Source organism: Thalassophryne amazonica, chromosome 5 (genome assembly GCF_902500255.1).
Source record: "Thalassophryne amazonica chromosome 5, fThaAma1.1, whole genome shotgun sequence".
NCBI classification, from domain to species: domain Eukaryota; kingdom Metazoa; phylum Chordata; class Actinopteri; order Batrachoidiformes; family Batrachoididae; genus Thalassophryne; species Thalassophryne amazonica.
In genome coordinates this window covers 107,703,952-107,718,824 of record NC_047107.1, presented here as the reverse complement: position 1 = coordinate 107,718,824, position 14,873 = coordinate 107,703,952, and the positions used below count along the sequence as shown (strand labels likewise).

The 14,873-nt window shown below is 42.8% G+C and overlaps 1 protein-coding gene across 1 annotated transcript in view; it reads left to right on the top strand.

The window, feature by feature from the left end:
• piwil2 (piwi-like RNA-mediated gene silencing 2) overlaps window positions 1–14,873 on the top strand; it is a 140,159-nt gene that overhangs the window by 89,909 nt on the left and 35,377 nt on the right. The window contains exons 15-16 of the mRNA XM_034171074.1: window positions 9,786–9,926; window positions 13,868–13,981. Of these exons, the coding sequence (XP_034026965.1) occupies window positions 9,786–9,926; window positions 13,868–13,981 (255 nt within the window). The remainder of the gene's footprint in view (window positions 1–9,785; window positions 9,927–13,867; window positions 13,982–14,873) is intronic.

Sequence of the window (14,873 nt, the reverse complement as noted above, 5' to 3'; positions counted from 1 at the left end):
GTTGCCACCGTGTCGAACAAGAACTTTGAGTTATGCTTGTTTTTGTTGATCAAATCAGAGTAGTAAGTCTGCTTTGTAGCCAGTAATGCATGCTTATAGTCTAAGATAGCATCACACCATGCAAGGTGAAATACGCCATTTTCGTTCGAGACCTCTTGCTTTATGCTTGAGGTCACGCAGATAATCATTGAACCAAGGTGACTGTGATTTGGGGGAGTGCGGTTTTAACACAGGTGGTGCAATTATGTCGAGTGTAGTTTTGAGCACTGAGTTTAAACTATCCACAAGTCTGTCTACTGACTGGATATTTGTCAAATGTGAAGCTAAGACATCAGGCAGTCTAGCTTCGAGTTCAGTCTTAGTTGAGGAGTTGATACATCGCCGTAATGATATATAAGTTTGTTGTTCCACTAAACACGGCAGCGAAACTGTAAACTTAATAAGTGAGTGATCAGACACCACTGATGTAAGAGGCATGATGTCAATATTCGTGACAGCAATGCCACATGCGAAAACCAGTTCCAGGGTTTTTCCTCTAATGTGCGTCGAACCCCGATTGCATTGCCGAAATCCTAATGAAGGCTTATTTATATGAATGTTAAAGTCACCAATGATCAGAATGTTATCTACACTAGTTGACAAGTTAGAGATGAACGCACCAAATTCATCTAAGAAGTCAAAATATGGGCCAGGAGGCCTATACACAGTAACAAAGTAATACGTCTGATTTTTATTCTTCTGACCTTGGCAATGTGTAATATCCTGAGCAGAGCGGAGAATCAGATGCTTAAACGTGTGATATTTGTAAACCCCAACAGCTAATATGCTAAACCAAGATTTATAAATAAGAGCAACACCCCCGCCTTGCGTTGCATCACGAGGGACGTGACTAAATGTATAAGCTGGTGGGCAGGCCTCATTTAAGCGGAGGACAGCTGTAGTTTTAAGCCAGGTTTCACATAGCCCAATCATATCTAAGTGATGATCAATAATTAGATCATTGATCAACAATGATTTTGAGGACAGTGATCTATGTTAATGAGACCCAGTCTAAGGACCTCAATGGGGTTGACAGTTGAACTGTTTGGGTTTAGGGGTGGTTTCAGAGTAGCATGTATAAGATGCCTAGAAGTAGGTTTAGCTTTAAGGCATTCCACACCCGTTGTAGGTAGTAGACACGAAATCTTTGCTATTGCTGGAACAACCACAGGGCCATCCTCAATTTCAAAATCATCCAATATAGTAATGGGTATTAAGTTTGGAAAGCATATCCCTCTATGATTTTTATGGACAAAACTACAGAAGCAGGCCACAGTCTCAACTTGTTGAAATTCCCTCCCTGGCAAATAAACTGCACTATCACCATAGTGCAGGGGTGTCCAAACTTTTTTAGTGAGGGCCAAATACAGAAAAATGAACAAAGGGCCGGGCCACACACTAGGTGACATATTGACACATGAATACTGTGTGTATTTCTAACTCACCTATAACGTGAAGAACATTGCACTCAGTGGGAGCAGTGATGCTGTCCTTTGGATTGAAGGATGGCTGACATGTCAGGAGAACGTTTGGTGGTTGAGACACGAAGGACTTCACAGAGATGGCTATCAGTCATTCTGGTTCTCAGTCTGCTTTTGTTCTGATTTAACAGAGAAAATGTTTGTTCACATATGTATGTTGAGCCGAACAGGCTCATCATTCTTTTTGCGTGGCGTCTCATCAGAGGAAACTTGGCATTATCCAAACTGATAGAATTCAGGGAGGGAGAGAAGCTGATGTTGACTCTTCAGAGAATCATCACATTGCATTTCAATCAGTTCTAACTGCAGACTCTCTTCCACTTCTTCTGCTTCCACCAGGAAGGGGTCGAGAACAGCTTGATTTGTTTTTCAATGACAGAAAAATCTTGGAAACGCTGGTTGAATTCTGTCATGAGAGATGCAATCACAGACACACATTTCTCCTTTTTAGCAGAAAGGTCGGCCTTTGGAAAAGCAGACTTGATTTCAGACAGCGCAGGGAAGTGTGCAGCATTAAAGCCTCGTAGTTGTGTCGCAAACAGGCGGAGCTTTACGCAGAAGGCTTTCATGTGCGCATACAGGTGTGGCACCAGCTGTTCTCTGCCTTGTATGTTCTTGTTCAGTGAATTCAGATGATGTGTAAGATCAACTAAAAATGCCAGGTCTGCCAGCCACAGAGGGTCACTTAGTTCATGAAGAGGTTGGCCCTTCTCTTTTAAAAACTGGTCGATTTCTGATCTCAGCGAATACAACCGGTGCAGCACAGAGCCGCGGCTGAGCCAGCGCACATCAGAGTGGTAGAGTACATCCCCGTATTCAGCATCCACATCAGATAGGAAAGCCTGAAATTCTCTGTGGTACATTCCTCTAGCTCGAATTATGTTGACAGTTTTTACAACAGTGTTCATCACATCACCCAGCTGGACAGTCTTGGCACACAGTGCTTCTTGGTGGATTATACAGTGCATCCTAACAGCCTCACCTCCGCTCTCTTTTACCTTGGCGCACACTAACGATGCCATTCCTTTGCGCTCACCCGCCATGGCCGGAGCTCCATCAGTTGTTACTCCACAGAGCTTGTCCCATTTAAGCCCCATCTTTTCAACTGCCTCTGACACAGCTTCAAAAATATCTTTTCCTGTCGTTGTGCCTTTTAGGCTCATCATATCAAGCAGCTCCTCCATACAGCAAAAATGATCATCTACTCCCCGCAAAAAAATTAACAGTTGCGCGGTGTCTGTGGCATCTGTGCTCTCATCGCATGCTATCGAGTAAAAATCAAAAGCACAAGCTTTATCTCTCAGCTGAAGTTTCAAGTTAGCGGACAAGTCCTCGATTCTCCGCACCACTGTATTTCTGGATAAGCTCACATTGTTGAAATCCGGCACTTTTTCTGGGCACATTATTTCTGTGACTTTGAGGCACTGCTTTATGAAATCACCGTCTGAAAACGGTTTGCCGTGCTGGGCAATAAGTTTAGCGACTTCATAACTTGCTGTTGTGGCGTTTTCCAGTATTTTGTTAGCACGAAAAAAAAACTGCTGTTGAGCTTGCAGGCTAGCTGCCATTTGCTTGACTTTCTGTGTTCGTTCGGCACCGGTGTACGATGTGTAGCTCTGATGTTTGGTCTCATAGTGCCGAGGGACATTATACTCTTTCATCACAGCAACATCTTCGTTACAAATCAAACAGACACACTGTCCGTTGATTTCTTTGAAAAAATACTCGTTTTCCCACCGTGTTTGAAATCTTCTACATTCACTTAATATTTTGCGTTTCTTCTGTGCTGCCATTTCTTCTTCTTTGGTGCTGTAAAAGTTTTCTTCGCTTAATTTCGTTTCTGTGGGTGGCTAGATGGAGCCAGCCGCTGGCTCCATCTAGTGTTGAAACTGAGAAGTGCAACAAAGTTGACCTCAAGCTTCTTGTGCGGGCCATATTTAATTATATTTTCAGAATTTGCTGCGGGCCAATAAAAACTGAACCGCGGGCCGTAGTTTGGACACCCCTGCCATAGTGGATTTTCTGCACTAAATTCCCCGCTAAGCTAATGGATTCCACACCCACATTTGTCATAAGCCTTGCAGGGTCTCTAATCACCTGCTCCGTGGCCTGCTGTAGATTCCTAATGTTACCCTCCCTGTAGAGCTCTATCTATGTTCACAGACAAGATGGCGGTGCCTTCCCCAGTAGGGTGGAGGTCACGGGTTCTCTCTGTCCATTTTTGTGACCTCTGAGTGCTTCATCCTCATATCATTGGTGACAACATGAATAACTATGTGACTATATCTCATGTCATGTTCCTTCGTCTGTCTTCCCTTCTGCAGCGTCAGCACCCTAAGATGAGATGCAATGTTGGGAGCTCTGGCCTCAAGAATACATTTAACGTCAGCCGGCATGTGTAACCTGACTTTGCGGGTGATAGAATCCCCTATCACTAAAGTCCGGTGTTTCTGCCTGGAGACAGGAGTGGAAGTCACTTGTGGGCTCAGAGAATTCACATCTGGCAAATTCAGGGGGGAGAACCGATTCACAGTTCGCACGGGCAAGTGTGATCGGGGTGCCATAACCGGGCACCAAGCCCTACGGGGCTTCCTCCGCCTAGCCGCAGTCCGAAAGCCGTCCTCCACAGCCGGCGTTTCGAAGCTGATGCTAATGGGCTCGCTAGCCGGCCCAGCACTAACCTCATCTGGAGTGTCCGTAACATCTAACTCCACTGAGCTAAGAAGCTGCTCTAACTTACTGACACGGCTCTCTAAGAGAGCCACCCTATCTTCCAACATCATGCAGGATTTACGGAGGGTGTAAAGTACAATTAGTAGTGTACTTTGTGCACTAAGAAATTCAAGAATGTAGCCAAGCAAACACGAGCTAACCAATAATGGATCATAATGGATTTTACTTTGTGTGTGCTTTGTATGTGTTCATGTACCGGGCCGGCTTATGTGTGTTGTGTGTTCGTCTGTCGTCATGAGGCCGGTCATGGTTTGCTCAGCCCTGCTGTTGACCTAAGGCAGGATATACATCTGGAGCTGGTCCCCGGGCGCCTAAAGGTGACTTCTGCTCATAACTGGCAATTAGGATGGGTTAAATGCAGTAAACACATTTCATTGTGCAGGGAACATGTTCCTTTGTGCATATGGCAATAAAATTCTCTTGAATCCTTGAATAAGCTAACCACTCCTAAGGCTCACACAGACGCAAATAAATTTATTAAAATTCACAGCAGTTACACTGAAAAACTAACAGAAGTATTAAACAGGTTTAAAAAAAGCAGCAGCTATAAAATACACTAAACAGTTTATTAACTAACAGGAGTGTAAAAAAAATGAAATGAAAAAATGATGACGGGGGTCCGAAATAGCTAACGCAAGCTAACCGCTAGCGAAAATGCTAGCCACTCCTAAGACTTTACATAGGAGTAAAATAATTACTTAAAATTCACAGCAGTTCGACTGAAAAATGAACAGAAGTATTAAACGGGTAAAAAAATAACAGCTATAAAAAGTAACGACGAAGAGGGGAGGGGTTGACCTAGCTAGCCAGTGCTAACTGCTAGCGATTCACAACAGGACTGTTGTTAAATAACGTTCAGAGTAGATACAATTAATAACCAGAAGAGTGCTAAACAGAAATAAAAGAAGCGTATACAACCGTGTGAAGTTCAGAGTGGCGTCACAGCAACAAACAATCCGTCAGAAGCAAGTTGCCAGATCTGTGAAAATCAGTAATCAGATTAAAACATAATAAAAGAGCAAAACCATAAAAGAGTAAAAAAAAAAAAAAACACATAATAAAATAATATACCAAAGGTAAAACAGGGAAAACAAATGGGTCTTAAGTCTTGATTTAAAAGTCTCCACAGACTCCAACTGCCTTATGTGCACAGGAAGATCGTTCCACAGAGCAGGGACATAAGAGAAAGCTCTGTGACCCACAGACTTCTTATTCACCCTAGGAACACAGAGAAGTCCTACACCCTGCGAATGCAGGGCCCGAGCCAGTACGTAGGGCTTAACCAGGTCAGCCAGGTAGGGAGGTGCCAGTCCATGAACAATTTTATAGGTAACAGAACAGTAACAGAATCTTAAAATCCAATCTCGCAGAGACAGGAAGCCAGTGAAGGGATGCCAAAATGGGTGTAATATGATCAAACATTCTGCTTCATGTCAAGAGTGTGGCAGCAGCATTTTGAACCAGTTAAAGACCCCTAATACTGGACTGCGGTAAACCATAAAATGGAGCATTGTACAACCCCTGGCAAAAATTATGGAATCACCGGCCTCTGAGGATATTCATTCAGTTGTTTATTTTTGTAGAAAAAAGCAGATCACAGACATGACACAAAACTAAAGTCATTTCAAATGGCAACTTTCTGGCTTTAAGAAACACTGTAAGAAATCAGGAAAAAAAATTGTGGCAGTCAGTAACGGTTACTTTTTTAGACCAAGCAGAGGGGAAAAAAATATGGAATCACTCAATTCTGAGGAAAAAATTATGGAATCATGAAAAACAAAAGAACACTCCAAAACATCATTGGGGGAGGTGATGGTCTAGTGGTTAAGGTGTTGGGCTTGAGTCCAGAAGATCATGGGTTCAAATCCCCGCCTGACTGGAAAATCACTAAGGGCCCTTGGGCAAGGCCTTTAATCCCCTATTGCTCCCGGTGTGTAGTGAGCGCCTTGTATGGCAACACCCTGACATCGGGGTGAATGTGAGGCATAATTGTAAAGCGCTTTGAGCGTCTGATGCAGATAGAAAAGCGCTATATAAATGCAGTCCATTTACCATTTACATCACTAGTATTTTGTTGCACCACCTCTGGCTTTTATAACAGCTTGCAGTCTCTGAGGCATGGACTTAATGAGTGACAAACAGTACTCTTCATCAATCTGGCTCCAACTTCCTCTGATTGCTGTTGCCAGATCAGCTTTGCAGGTTGGAGCCTTGTCATGGACCATTTTCTTCAACTTCCACCAAAGATTTTCAATTGGATTAAGATCCGGACTATTTGCAGGCCATGACATTGACCCTATGTGTCTTTTGCAAGGAATGTTTTCACAGTTTTTGCTCTATGGCAAGATGCATTATCATCTTGAAAAATTATTTCATCATCCCCAAACATCCTTCCAATTGATGGGATAAGAAAAGTCTCAGTGGAAATCTCATTGGAACGGCACCAAACAAAAGTTCCAGCATCATCACCTTGCCCAATGCAGATTCGAGATTCATCACTGAATATGACTTTCATCCAATCATCCACAGTCCATGATTGCTTTTCCTTAGCCCATTGTAACCTTGGTTTTTTCTGTTTAGGTGTTAATGATGGCTTTTGTTGAGCTTTTCTGTATGTAAATCCCATTTCCTTTAGGCGGTTTCTTACAGTTCGGTCACAGACGTTGACTCCAGTTTCCTCCCATTCATTCCTCATTTGTTTTGTTGTGCATTTTCAATTTTTGAGACATATTGCTTTAAGTTTTCTGTCTTGACGCTTTGATGTCTTCCTTGGTCTACCAGTATGTTTGCCTTTAACAACCTTCCTATGTTGTTTGTATTTGGTCCAGAGTTTAGACACAGCTGACTGTGAACAACCAACATCTTTTGCAACATTGTGTGATGATTTACCCTCTTTTAAGAGTTTTATAATCCTCTCCTTTGTTTCAATTGACATCTCTCGTGTTGGAGCCATGATTCATGTCAGTCCAATTGGTGCAACAGCTCTCCAAGGTGTGATCACTCCTTTTTAGATGCAGACTAACGAGCAGATCTGATTTGATGCAGGTGTTAGTTTTGGGGAGGAAAATTTACAGGTTGATTCCATAATTTATTCCTCAGAATTGAGTGAGTCCATATTTTTTTTTCCCCTCTGCTTGGTCTAAAAAAGTAACCGTTACTGACTGCCACAATTATTTTTTCTGATTTCTTATAGTGTTTCTTAAAGCCAGAAAGTTGCCATTTGAAATGACTTTAGTTTTGTGTCATGTCTGTGATCTGCTTTTTTTCTACAAAATTAAACAGCTGAATGAACATCCTCCGAGGCCGGTGATTCCATAATTATTGCCAGGTGTTGTACAACTAAATACTAGTTTAGTGATTCACAGGATTGCTGAAAAAGCAGTTTGAACATAATAGTTTTGAGTTTGTAGCGTCAACAGCAGATGCTACTATTATTGTGACCACCCCCTTTTCTACTCTTTTTTTTTTTTTTTTTTTTTTTTTTTACTAATAGCCCAATTTCATAGCCTTAAGAGTGTGCATATCATGAATGCTTGGTCTTGTTGGATTTGTGTGAATCTACTGGTACCTTGTTTCCCATGTAACAATAAGAAATATACTCAAAACCTGGATTAATCTTTTTAGTCACATAGCACTACTATTATTCTGAACACTACTGTACATCACTGTGGACCTGGTTGGAGTACAGCTGAGGAAGCTTCATCCCATGAAAGCAGCAGGCCCAGACAAGGTATGTCCCCAGCTACTGAAGACCTGCATCACTGAACTGGGAGAACCGCTGCAACGTATCTTCAGCCTTAACCTTGCAGCTATGGTGGGTGACTTCATGCATCATTCCAGTTCCTAAGAAGAACCGGCCCAGTGAGTTGAATGACTGCCGACCGGTGGCACTCACTTCACACTTGATGAAGACACTGGAGCAGCTCTTCCTCGACTTCCTCAAACCCCAGCTGCAACACGCCCAGGATTGTCTGCAGTTTGCATATAGGGCAGGTGTTGGTGTGGAGGATGCCATTCCCTAGTTTTGTGTCATGTCTGTGATCTGCTTTTTTCTACAAAATTAAACAACTGAATGAACATCCTCCGAGGCCGGTGATTCCATAATTTTTGCCAGGGGTTGTAATAGTCCAGTCTAGAAGAGATAAATGCATGTATCAGAGTCTCATCATCAGCCATAGACAGGATGGGATGAATCTTCGCTATATTTCGCAGATGGAAGAAAGCAGTCCTCGTAATGTCTCTAATGTGGAGGTCAAAAAACAACGTAGGATCAAAAATTACCCCAATGTTCCTCACTTTGTATGATATATAACACCCGAACCTAAGCTAAGCGCTAGCTGGACAAATTGATGCCGATGCCTTGCTGGACCAAGAACCATCATTTCAGTCTTATCAGAGTTTAAAAGTAGGAAGTTACTAGACATCCAGCTTCTCACTGATGCAAGGCAATCTTCTAAGGATTTTATGTGAATGAGATTACCAGCAGTTATCGGCATGTACAATTGAGTATCATCATCATAGCAGTGAAAGGTAATCCCAAAACACCGCTGTATATGGTCAAGGTGTGCCACATAAGGGAGAAAAGCAGGGGCCTTCAGGCAGATCCCTGTGGAACTCCAAACTTCATGTCACTAAGGTTAGAGGTGGTGTTATTGTACAAAACACAGTAAGAATGTCTGGACAGGTATGACGTCAACCGCGCAAGGGTACTTCCAGTAATCCCAAAATGATTCTCCAGCCAATCAAGTAAAATATGATGATTCACGGTATCAAAATGGCTTATTGGTCAGTACCTACCAAAATTACGTAGTCCAAAAAACAAAAATCACTGACCAGGCAACAAGGTCATGTGGGATGTGCTGGACAAACAAGTCTGAATCATGGCTGCCCCACCTCGTAGCTTACAGGATTTAAAAGATTTTCTGTTAACGTCTTGGTGCCGATACCACAGCATACTTTTACACGTTTAGTGGAGTGTATGCCTTAAATCATACGTGTCAAACTGATTCCAGAAAGGGTCAAGACAGTGCAGGGTTTCTTTGTAACCCCAGTTCCACCAGGTGATTTCATTGATTAACATCACTTTGAGTAGATGACATTAGTTCATCAATGAAACCCTCTTGGCCCTTTCTAGAATCAGTTTGACAGCTATACCTTAAAGGGTTAATGGTGTTTTGGTGGAAAAGGGGGGGCTTACACAATATTAGACAGGTCACCACCATGTTATGACTGATCTGTTTTTAATTAGTCTGAGTTCTTCAAGGGGAGATGAAGAAAATTGGACTTTAGCTTTTTAGTTATTACAAGATACTGGCTTTGTCATCACCTCTCTGTGAGACAACCTCTAAAAAATGGGTGTAGACAGATTTTTATATAATTGTCTAGTGTTAAAATATGTTGTAACCATTAGTGTCTGTGTGGTTTACCTTAAAGCCTTCTCGGGTTTTATATTTTTCTAAAATATAGTAATTAAAAGACAAATTTCCATTACCCTTAGTACAGAATTGATAATTGTTGAACTGTTCTTTGCAGGACCTGACTATGCACATCAATGTGAGTGGTGCACAGCACACCCACTCCATTAAACAGCTTCTGTCAAACATCAGCAGCAACCCTGAGAGTGAACAGGAGCTCAGACGCTGGGGACTGGAGATCAGCGGTGACATCCTTGTGGTGAGGAGTTATTTATTACTCATGAAGTATGCTGGATGAATGAATGGAGAGCTCCATCACAAGGAAAACCTGTCTGCAAACTACAAACTTGTGCCAAATCAATATGCAGATCCATTTTGGATCTGCTGTGGCAACCCTAAAGTGAAAAGGGGAGAAACCAAAAGAACTTTATCATACTACGAGGTCTGTTAGAAAAGTATCGGACCTTTTTATTTTTTTCAAAAACTTGATGGATTTGAATCACGTGTGCTTGCATGAGCCAACCTTGAACCTTCGTGCGCATGCGTGATTTTTTTTCACGCCTGTCGGTTGCGTCATTTGCTTGTAAGCAGCCTTTGTGTGAGGATGGGTGGAGTCTCTCTTCGTTTTTTCTTTGCAAGGAAATGGCGGAATGACTGGAGCAGCACGACTGCATCTAATTTTGTCAGAAACTGGATGACAGCCAGGTGGAAACCATTCACATTATTCAGACGGCTTTCGGTGACTATGCTATGGGCATCACACAGATTAAGGAGCGGTACAACCGGTTTAAAGACGGCCGCACAACGGTGGAGAGTGCGCCGCGCTATGGGCGGCTATCAACACGCTGAAATGACCGGATCATTTCCAAAGTGAACGCTGTGGTAATGTGGGACCGTCGTGTGACTATCCGAGAAATTGTGGAAGAGGTGGACATCAGCACTTTTTCGGCACATTCCACTGTGACAGAAGATTTGGACATGAAAAGAGTTGCAGCGAAATTCATGCCGATGGCTTCGGCACGAAGCTGATGGCGCAGCAAAAGCGCCACCGCGTTGAAGCCTCACAGGACATGTTGTAACATGCCCAGCTCATCCACAATTTCTCGGATAGTCACACGACTGAAAAGCCACTGAAAACTGTCTGAATCTTCCAAATGGTGCAAGAGCTGGGCATGTTACAACATGTCCTGTGAGACTTCAACACGGAGGCGCTTTTGTTCCTCCATCAGCTTTGTGCCGATGAATTTCACTGCAACTCTTTTCATGGCTAAATCTTCTGTCACAGTGGAATGTGCCGAAAAAGTGCTAATGTCCACCTCTTCCACAATTTCTCGGATAGTCACACGACGGTCCCACATCACCACAGCGTTCACTTTAGAAATGATCCCATCATTTCAGCGTGTTGATGGCCGCCCAGAGCGCGGCGCGCTCTCCACCGTTGTGCGGCTGTCTTTAAACCAGTTGTACCACTCCTTAATCTGTGTGATGCCCATAGCATCGTCACCGAAAGCCGTCTGCATAATCCGAATGGTTTCCACCTGGCTGTCGCCCAGTTTCTGGCAAAATTTGATGCAGTCGCGCTGCTCCAGTTGTTCCGCGATTTTCCTTGCAAAGAAAAACACGACGAGCGACTCCACCCATCCTCACACAAAGGCTGCTTACAAGCAAATGACGCAACCGACAGGCATGAAAAAAATCACGCATGCGCACGAAGGTTCAAGGTTGGCTCATGCAAGCACACGTGATTCAAATCCATCAGTTTTTTGAAAAAAATTAAAAGGTCCGATACTTTTCTAACAGACCTCGTATATGGTACTGCCTTCATTTGCTTACCTCACATTAAACTGCTTTATGGATTTCAGTGAAGCTTCACACACTGATACCACAAATGTGATGTGTATGAAGGAAACAATTTTGAGTCTGCTTTCTTTAAGTGGAGGTAACTGGGCTTATACATCATATCTCTGTTACATTTCCAGAGGTTGACTAGTTTAATTCAGATATTTCCATCACAAATGCTTTGCTACCACGGATATATACAGTGAGGCAAGTAAGTATTTCATCCACTATTAATTTTGCAAGTTTTCCCACCTACAAAGAATGGAGAGGTCTGTAATTTTTATCCACCTGGGATAAATTCAGTTGATTGGACATGATTTGGAAAGGCACGCGCCTGTCTACATATAGGGTCCCACAGTTGACAGTGCATGTCAGAGCACAAACCAAGCATGAAATCAAAGGAATTGTCTGTAGACCTCAGAGACAGAATTGTCTCGAAGCACAAATCTGGAGAAGGGAGCACAAACATTTCTGCTGCATTGAAGGTCCCAACAAGCACAGTGGCCTCCATCATCCACAAATGGAAGTTTGGATCCACCAGGATGCCTCCTAGGGTTGGCGGTCTGTCTAAACTGAATGATTGGAGGAGACGGGCCTTAGTCAGGGAGGTGACCAAGAACCCATTGGTCACTCTGTTAGAGCTCTAGCATCTCTGCAGCAATCCACCAATCAGGCCTGTATGGTAGAGTGGCCAGACAGAAGCTACTCCTTAATAAAAGGCACATGGCGGCCTGCCTAGAGTTTGTCAAAAGGCACATGAAGGACTCTCAGACCATGAGAAACAAAATTCCCTAGTCTGATGAGACAAAGATTGAACTCTTTGGTGTGAATGCCAGGCATCGTGTTTGGAGGAAATGAGGCACCTTCCCTACATTGAAGCATGGTGGTGACGTTTTTCAGCAGCAGGAACTGGGAGACTAGTCAGGATTGAGGGGAACAATGAATGCAGCAATGTACAGAGAGATCCAGAATGAAAACCTGTTCCAGAGCGCTCATGACCTCAGACCGGGGTAACAGTTCATCTTTCAGCAGGACAATGACAATCACACAGCCAACATATCAAAGGAGTGGCTTCAGGACAACTCTGTGAATGTCCTTGTGTGGCCCAGCTAGAGCCCAGACCTGAATCCGGTTGAAGATCTCTGGAGCGATCCGAAAATGTCTGTGCACCGACGCTCCCCCTCCAACCTGAAGGAGCTTGAGAGGAATGAGCAAAAGACTTGAGGCTGTAATTGCTGCCAAAGGTGCATCAAGAAAGTATTGAGCAAAGGAAGAATACTTGTGTATATGTGATTTATTAGTTGTTTTTATTTTTAATAAATTTGCAAGAAATTCACAAAAACCTTTATACATGTTGTTACAGGGTACTGTGAGTAGAACTTTGAGGGGAAAAAATGTATTTACTCCGTTTTGGAATAAGGCTGTGTATCATTTTGTGAGCTTCATTACAGACCTGAAGTTGAGTTTTAAAAAGTATATTAAAGCTTGATTGCAGGCCACCAAATTATTTGACTGGACATTTTAATGTTATCGATGTTTTTAAGTGGAACTCCAAGCAAAAGTAATGCTGCGTTTACACATAGGCAGGACACGTTACGAATGTCATTTTTCTGTCATTCATGGCACATTCCTGACATTCTTAATGTGAATTAATACATCTGAATAGGGTTCTTAACAGTGCGTGTAGATGTGTGATATTCATGGAGCATGGTTTTGGCTGTCAAAAAATGTTCTACGAATGTCACGCACCACCATTTCGCCTTATGTTGTGGAGTTCGCAACAGAGCATATTGATTAGTGGTGATCCTTAATAGAGCCTGACAACATTCGTAGTGGTTCCTGTGGTGGTTCTTGGAGCCCATGTTGGCATGCGTTGTTACAAATTGACACGGAAACTATCAAGTTTTGAAACCCTCTTGCACCATGTTAAGTTTCATTGCTGCAGTATGCTGAAGAAGTACAGTGATGCCAAGTCAGATAAATCTCGTTCCAGTGCTCCTCAGCGTGTTCCTGCAGGTGTTCCACCTGCTGTTGTGTCTGATGTTTGGGAGAACGAGTCTGAGCCAGAGGAGAGCCACAACAGTGCGGAACATTATTATTGACCGTGCGTAATGGCTCGTGATAATTCGCCAGTGATACGTGCTATTAATCGTAATGCGTGGTAACAGGTTGCAACAGTTTCTGAGGACACCTGATGCCTCTGCCCTGAATCATCACATTCGTGATCAGCAGCCAAGAATGTACACTTTGTGGCATTCATGACTTGTCGTCATTATGTGTAAACACAGCATTAGTTAATGACCAAACACAGACAGGACAGTAGGTTGGACACTGAGTGAGTTTTTGTCATTTTTGTTGCAGACCAAAGGTAGAACTCTGCCCCTTGAGACCATCTGTTTGCGGTCTCTGTCCTTTACCAGTGGAGCTGATGTCTCCTGGTCCAGAGAGGTTTGCAGGGATGCTTCAATCAGCTCTGTGAGTGTGATGGTGCTGTAAGAGATACTGAAGTGAGTTATTGCTGCATTAATAATGCAGCACTGGAGACATTTTTAATTGGAAAGTTGGGGAACTAGTGGGTCGGCATTGTCCATCCTCTGACAGATTTACTACGGTTTTATATTGATCTGGGTATGTTCAAACTATTTCCTTCCTCAGCTCCACTTATCCTGCTTTTGACTTACATGTACTATCTGCTCAGTGTGACCAGAGCCTTGTTTCCCATAACATTTTAAATTTAATAAGAAATAATCCTCATTTAACCTTTATTTAACCAGGTTAGTCCCATTTGAGAGCGAGATCTCTTTTGCAAGGGAGACCTGGGAAATTTTAAAGTTTACAGTTCACCTAACATGCATTGTCTTTAAATGTGGGAGGAAACCGGAGCACCCGGAGGAAACCCACGCAAACACGGGGAGAACATGCAAACTCCACACAGAAAGGCCACAGGTGGGAATCAGTGACCTTCTTGCTGTGAGGCAACAGTGCTAACCACTAAGCCACTGTGCTGCTATGATATTGATTTCTCCAATGTTACACACTATCTTATCCTTACTGTGAGCATTTTGCCAGCCTATGTTGCCTTTAGGCACTTGTTACAAACAAGGGGCATGGTGATTTTTAGCATACTTTTAATGTGTAACAGAAGCAAAAATTCCAAAATGTTGTAAAATGGTTGTGTTATCAAAGGTATCTGTATTTGTCTTCAGGGATACGGATGGGATATGCTTGATGGGATGTTTTTAAGGTTCTGTTATTGACATACATTGAACACATTAGAAAAATAATCAAACACTGATGCAGTAAAATAAAATTTAAAAAAATGCAAAAGAATTATTTCCTAAGTGAAAAGCTGCATTGAAAAATGAGA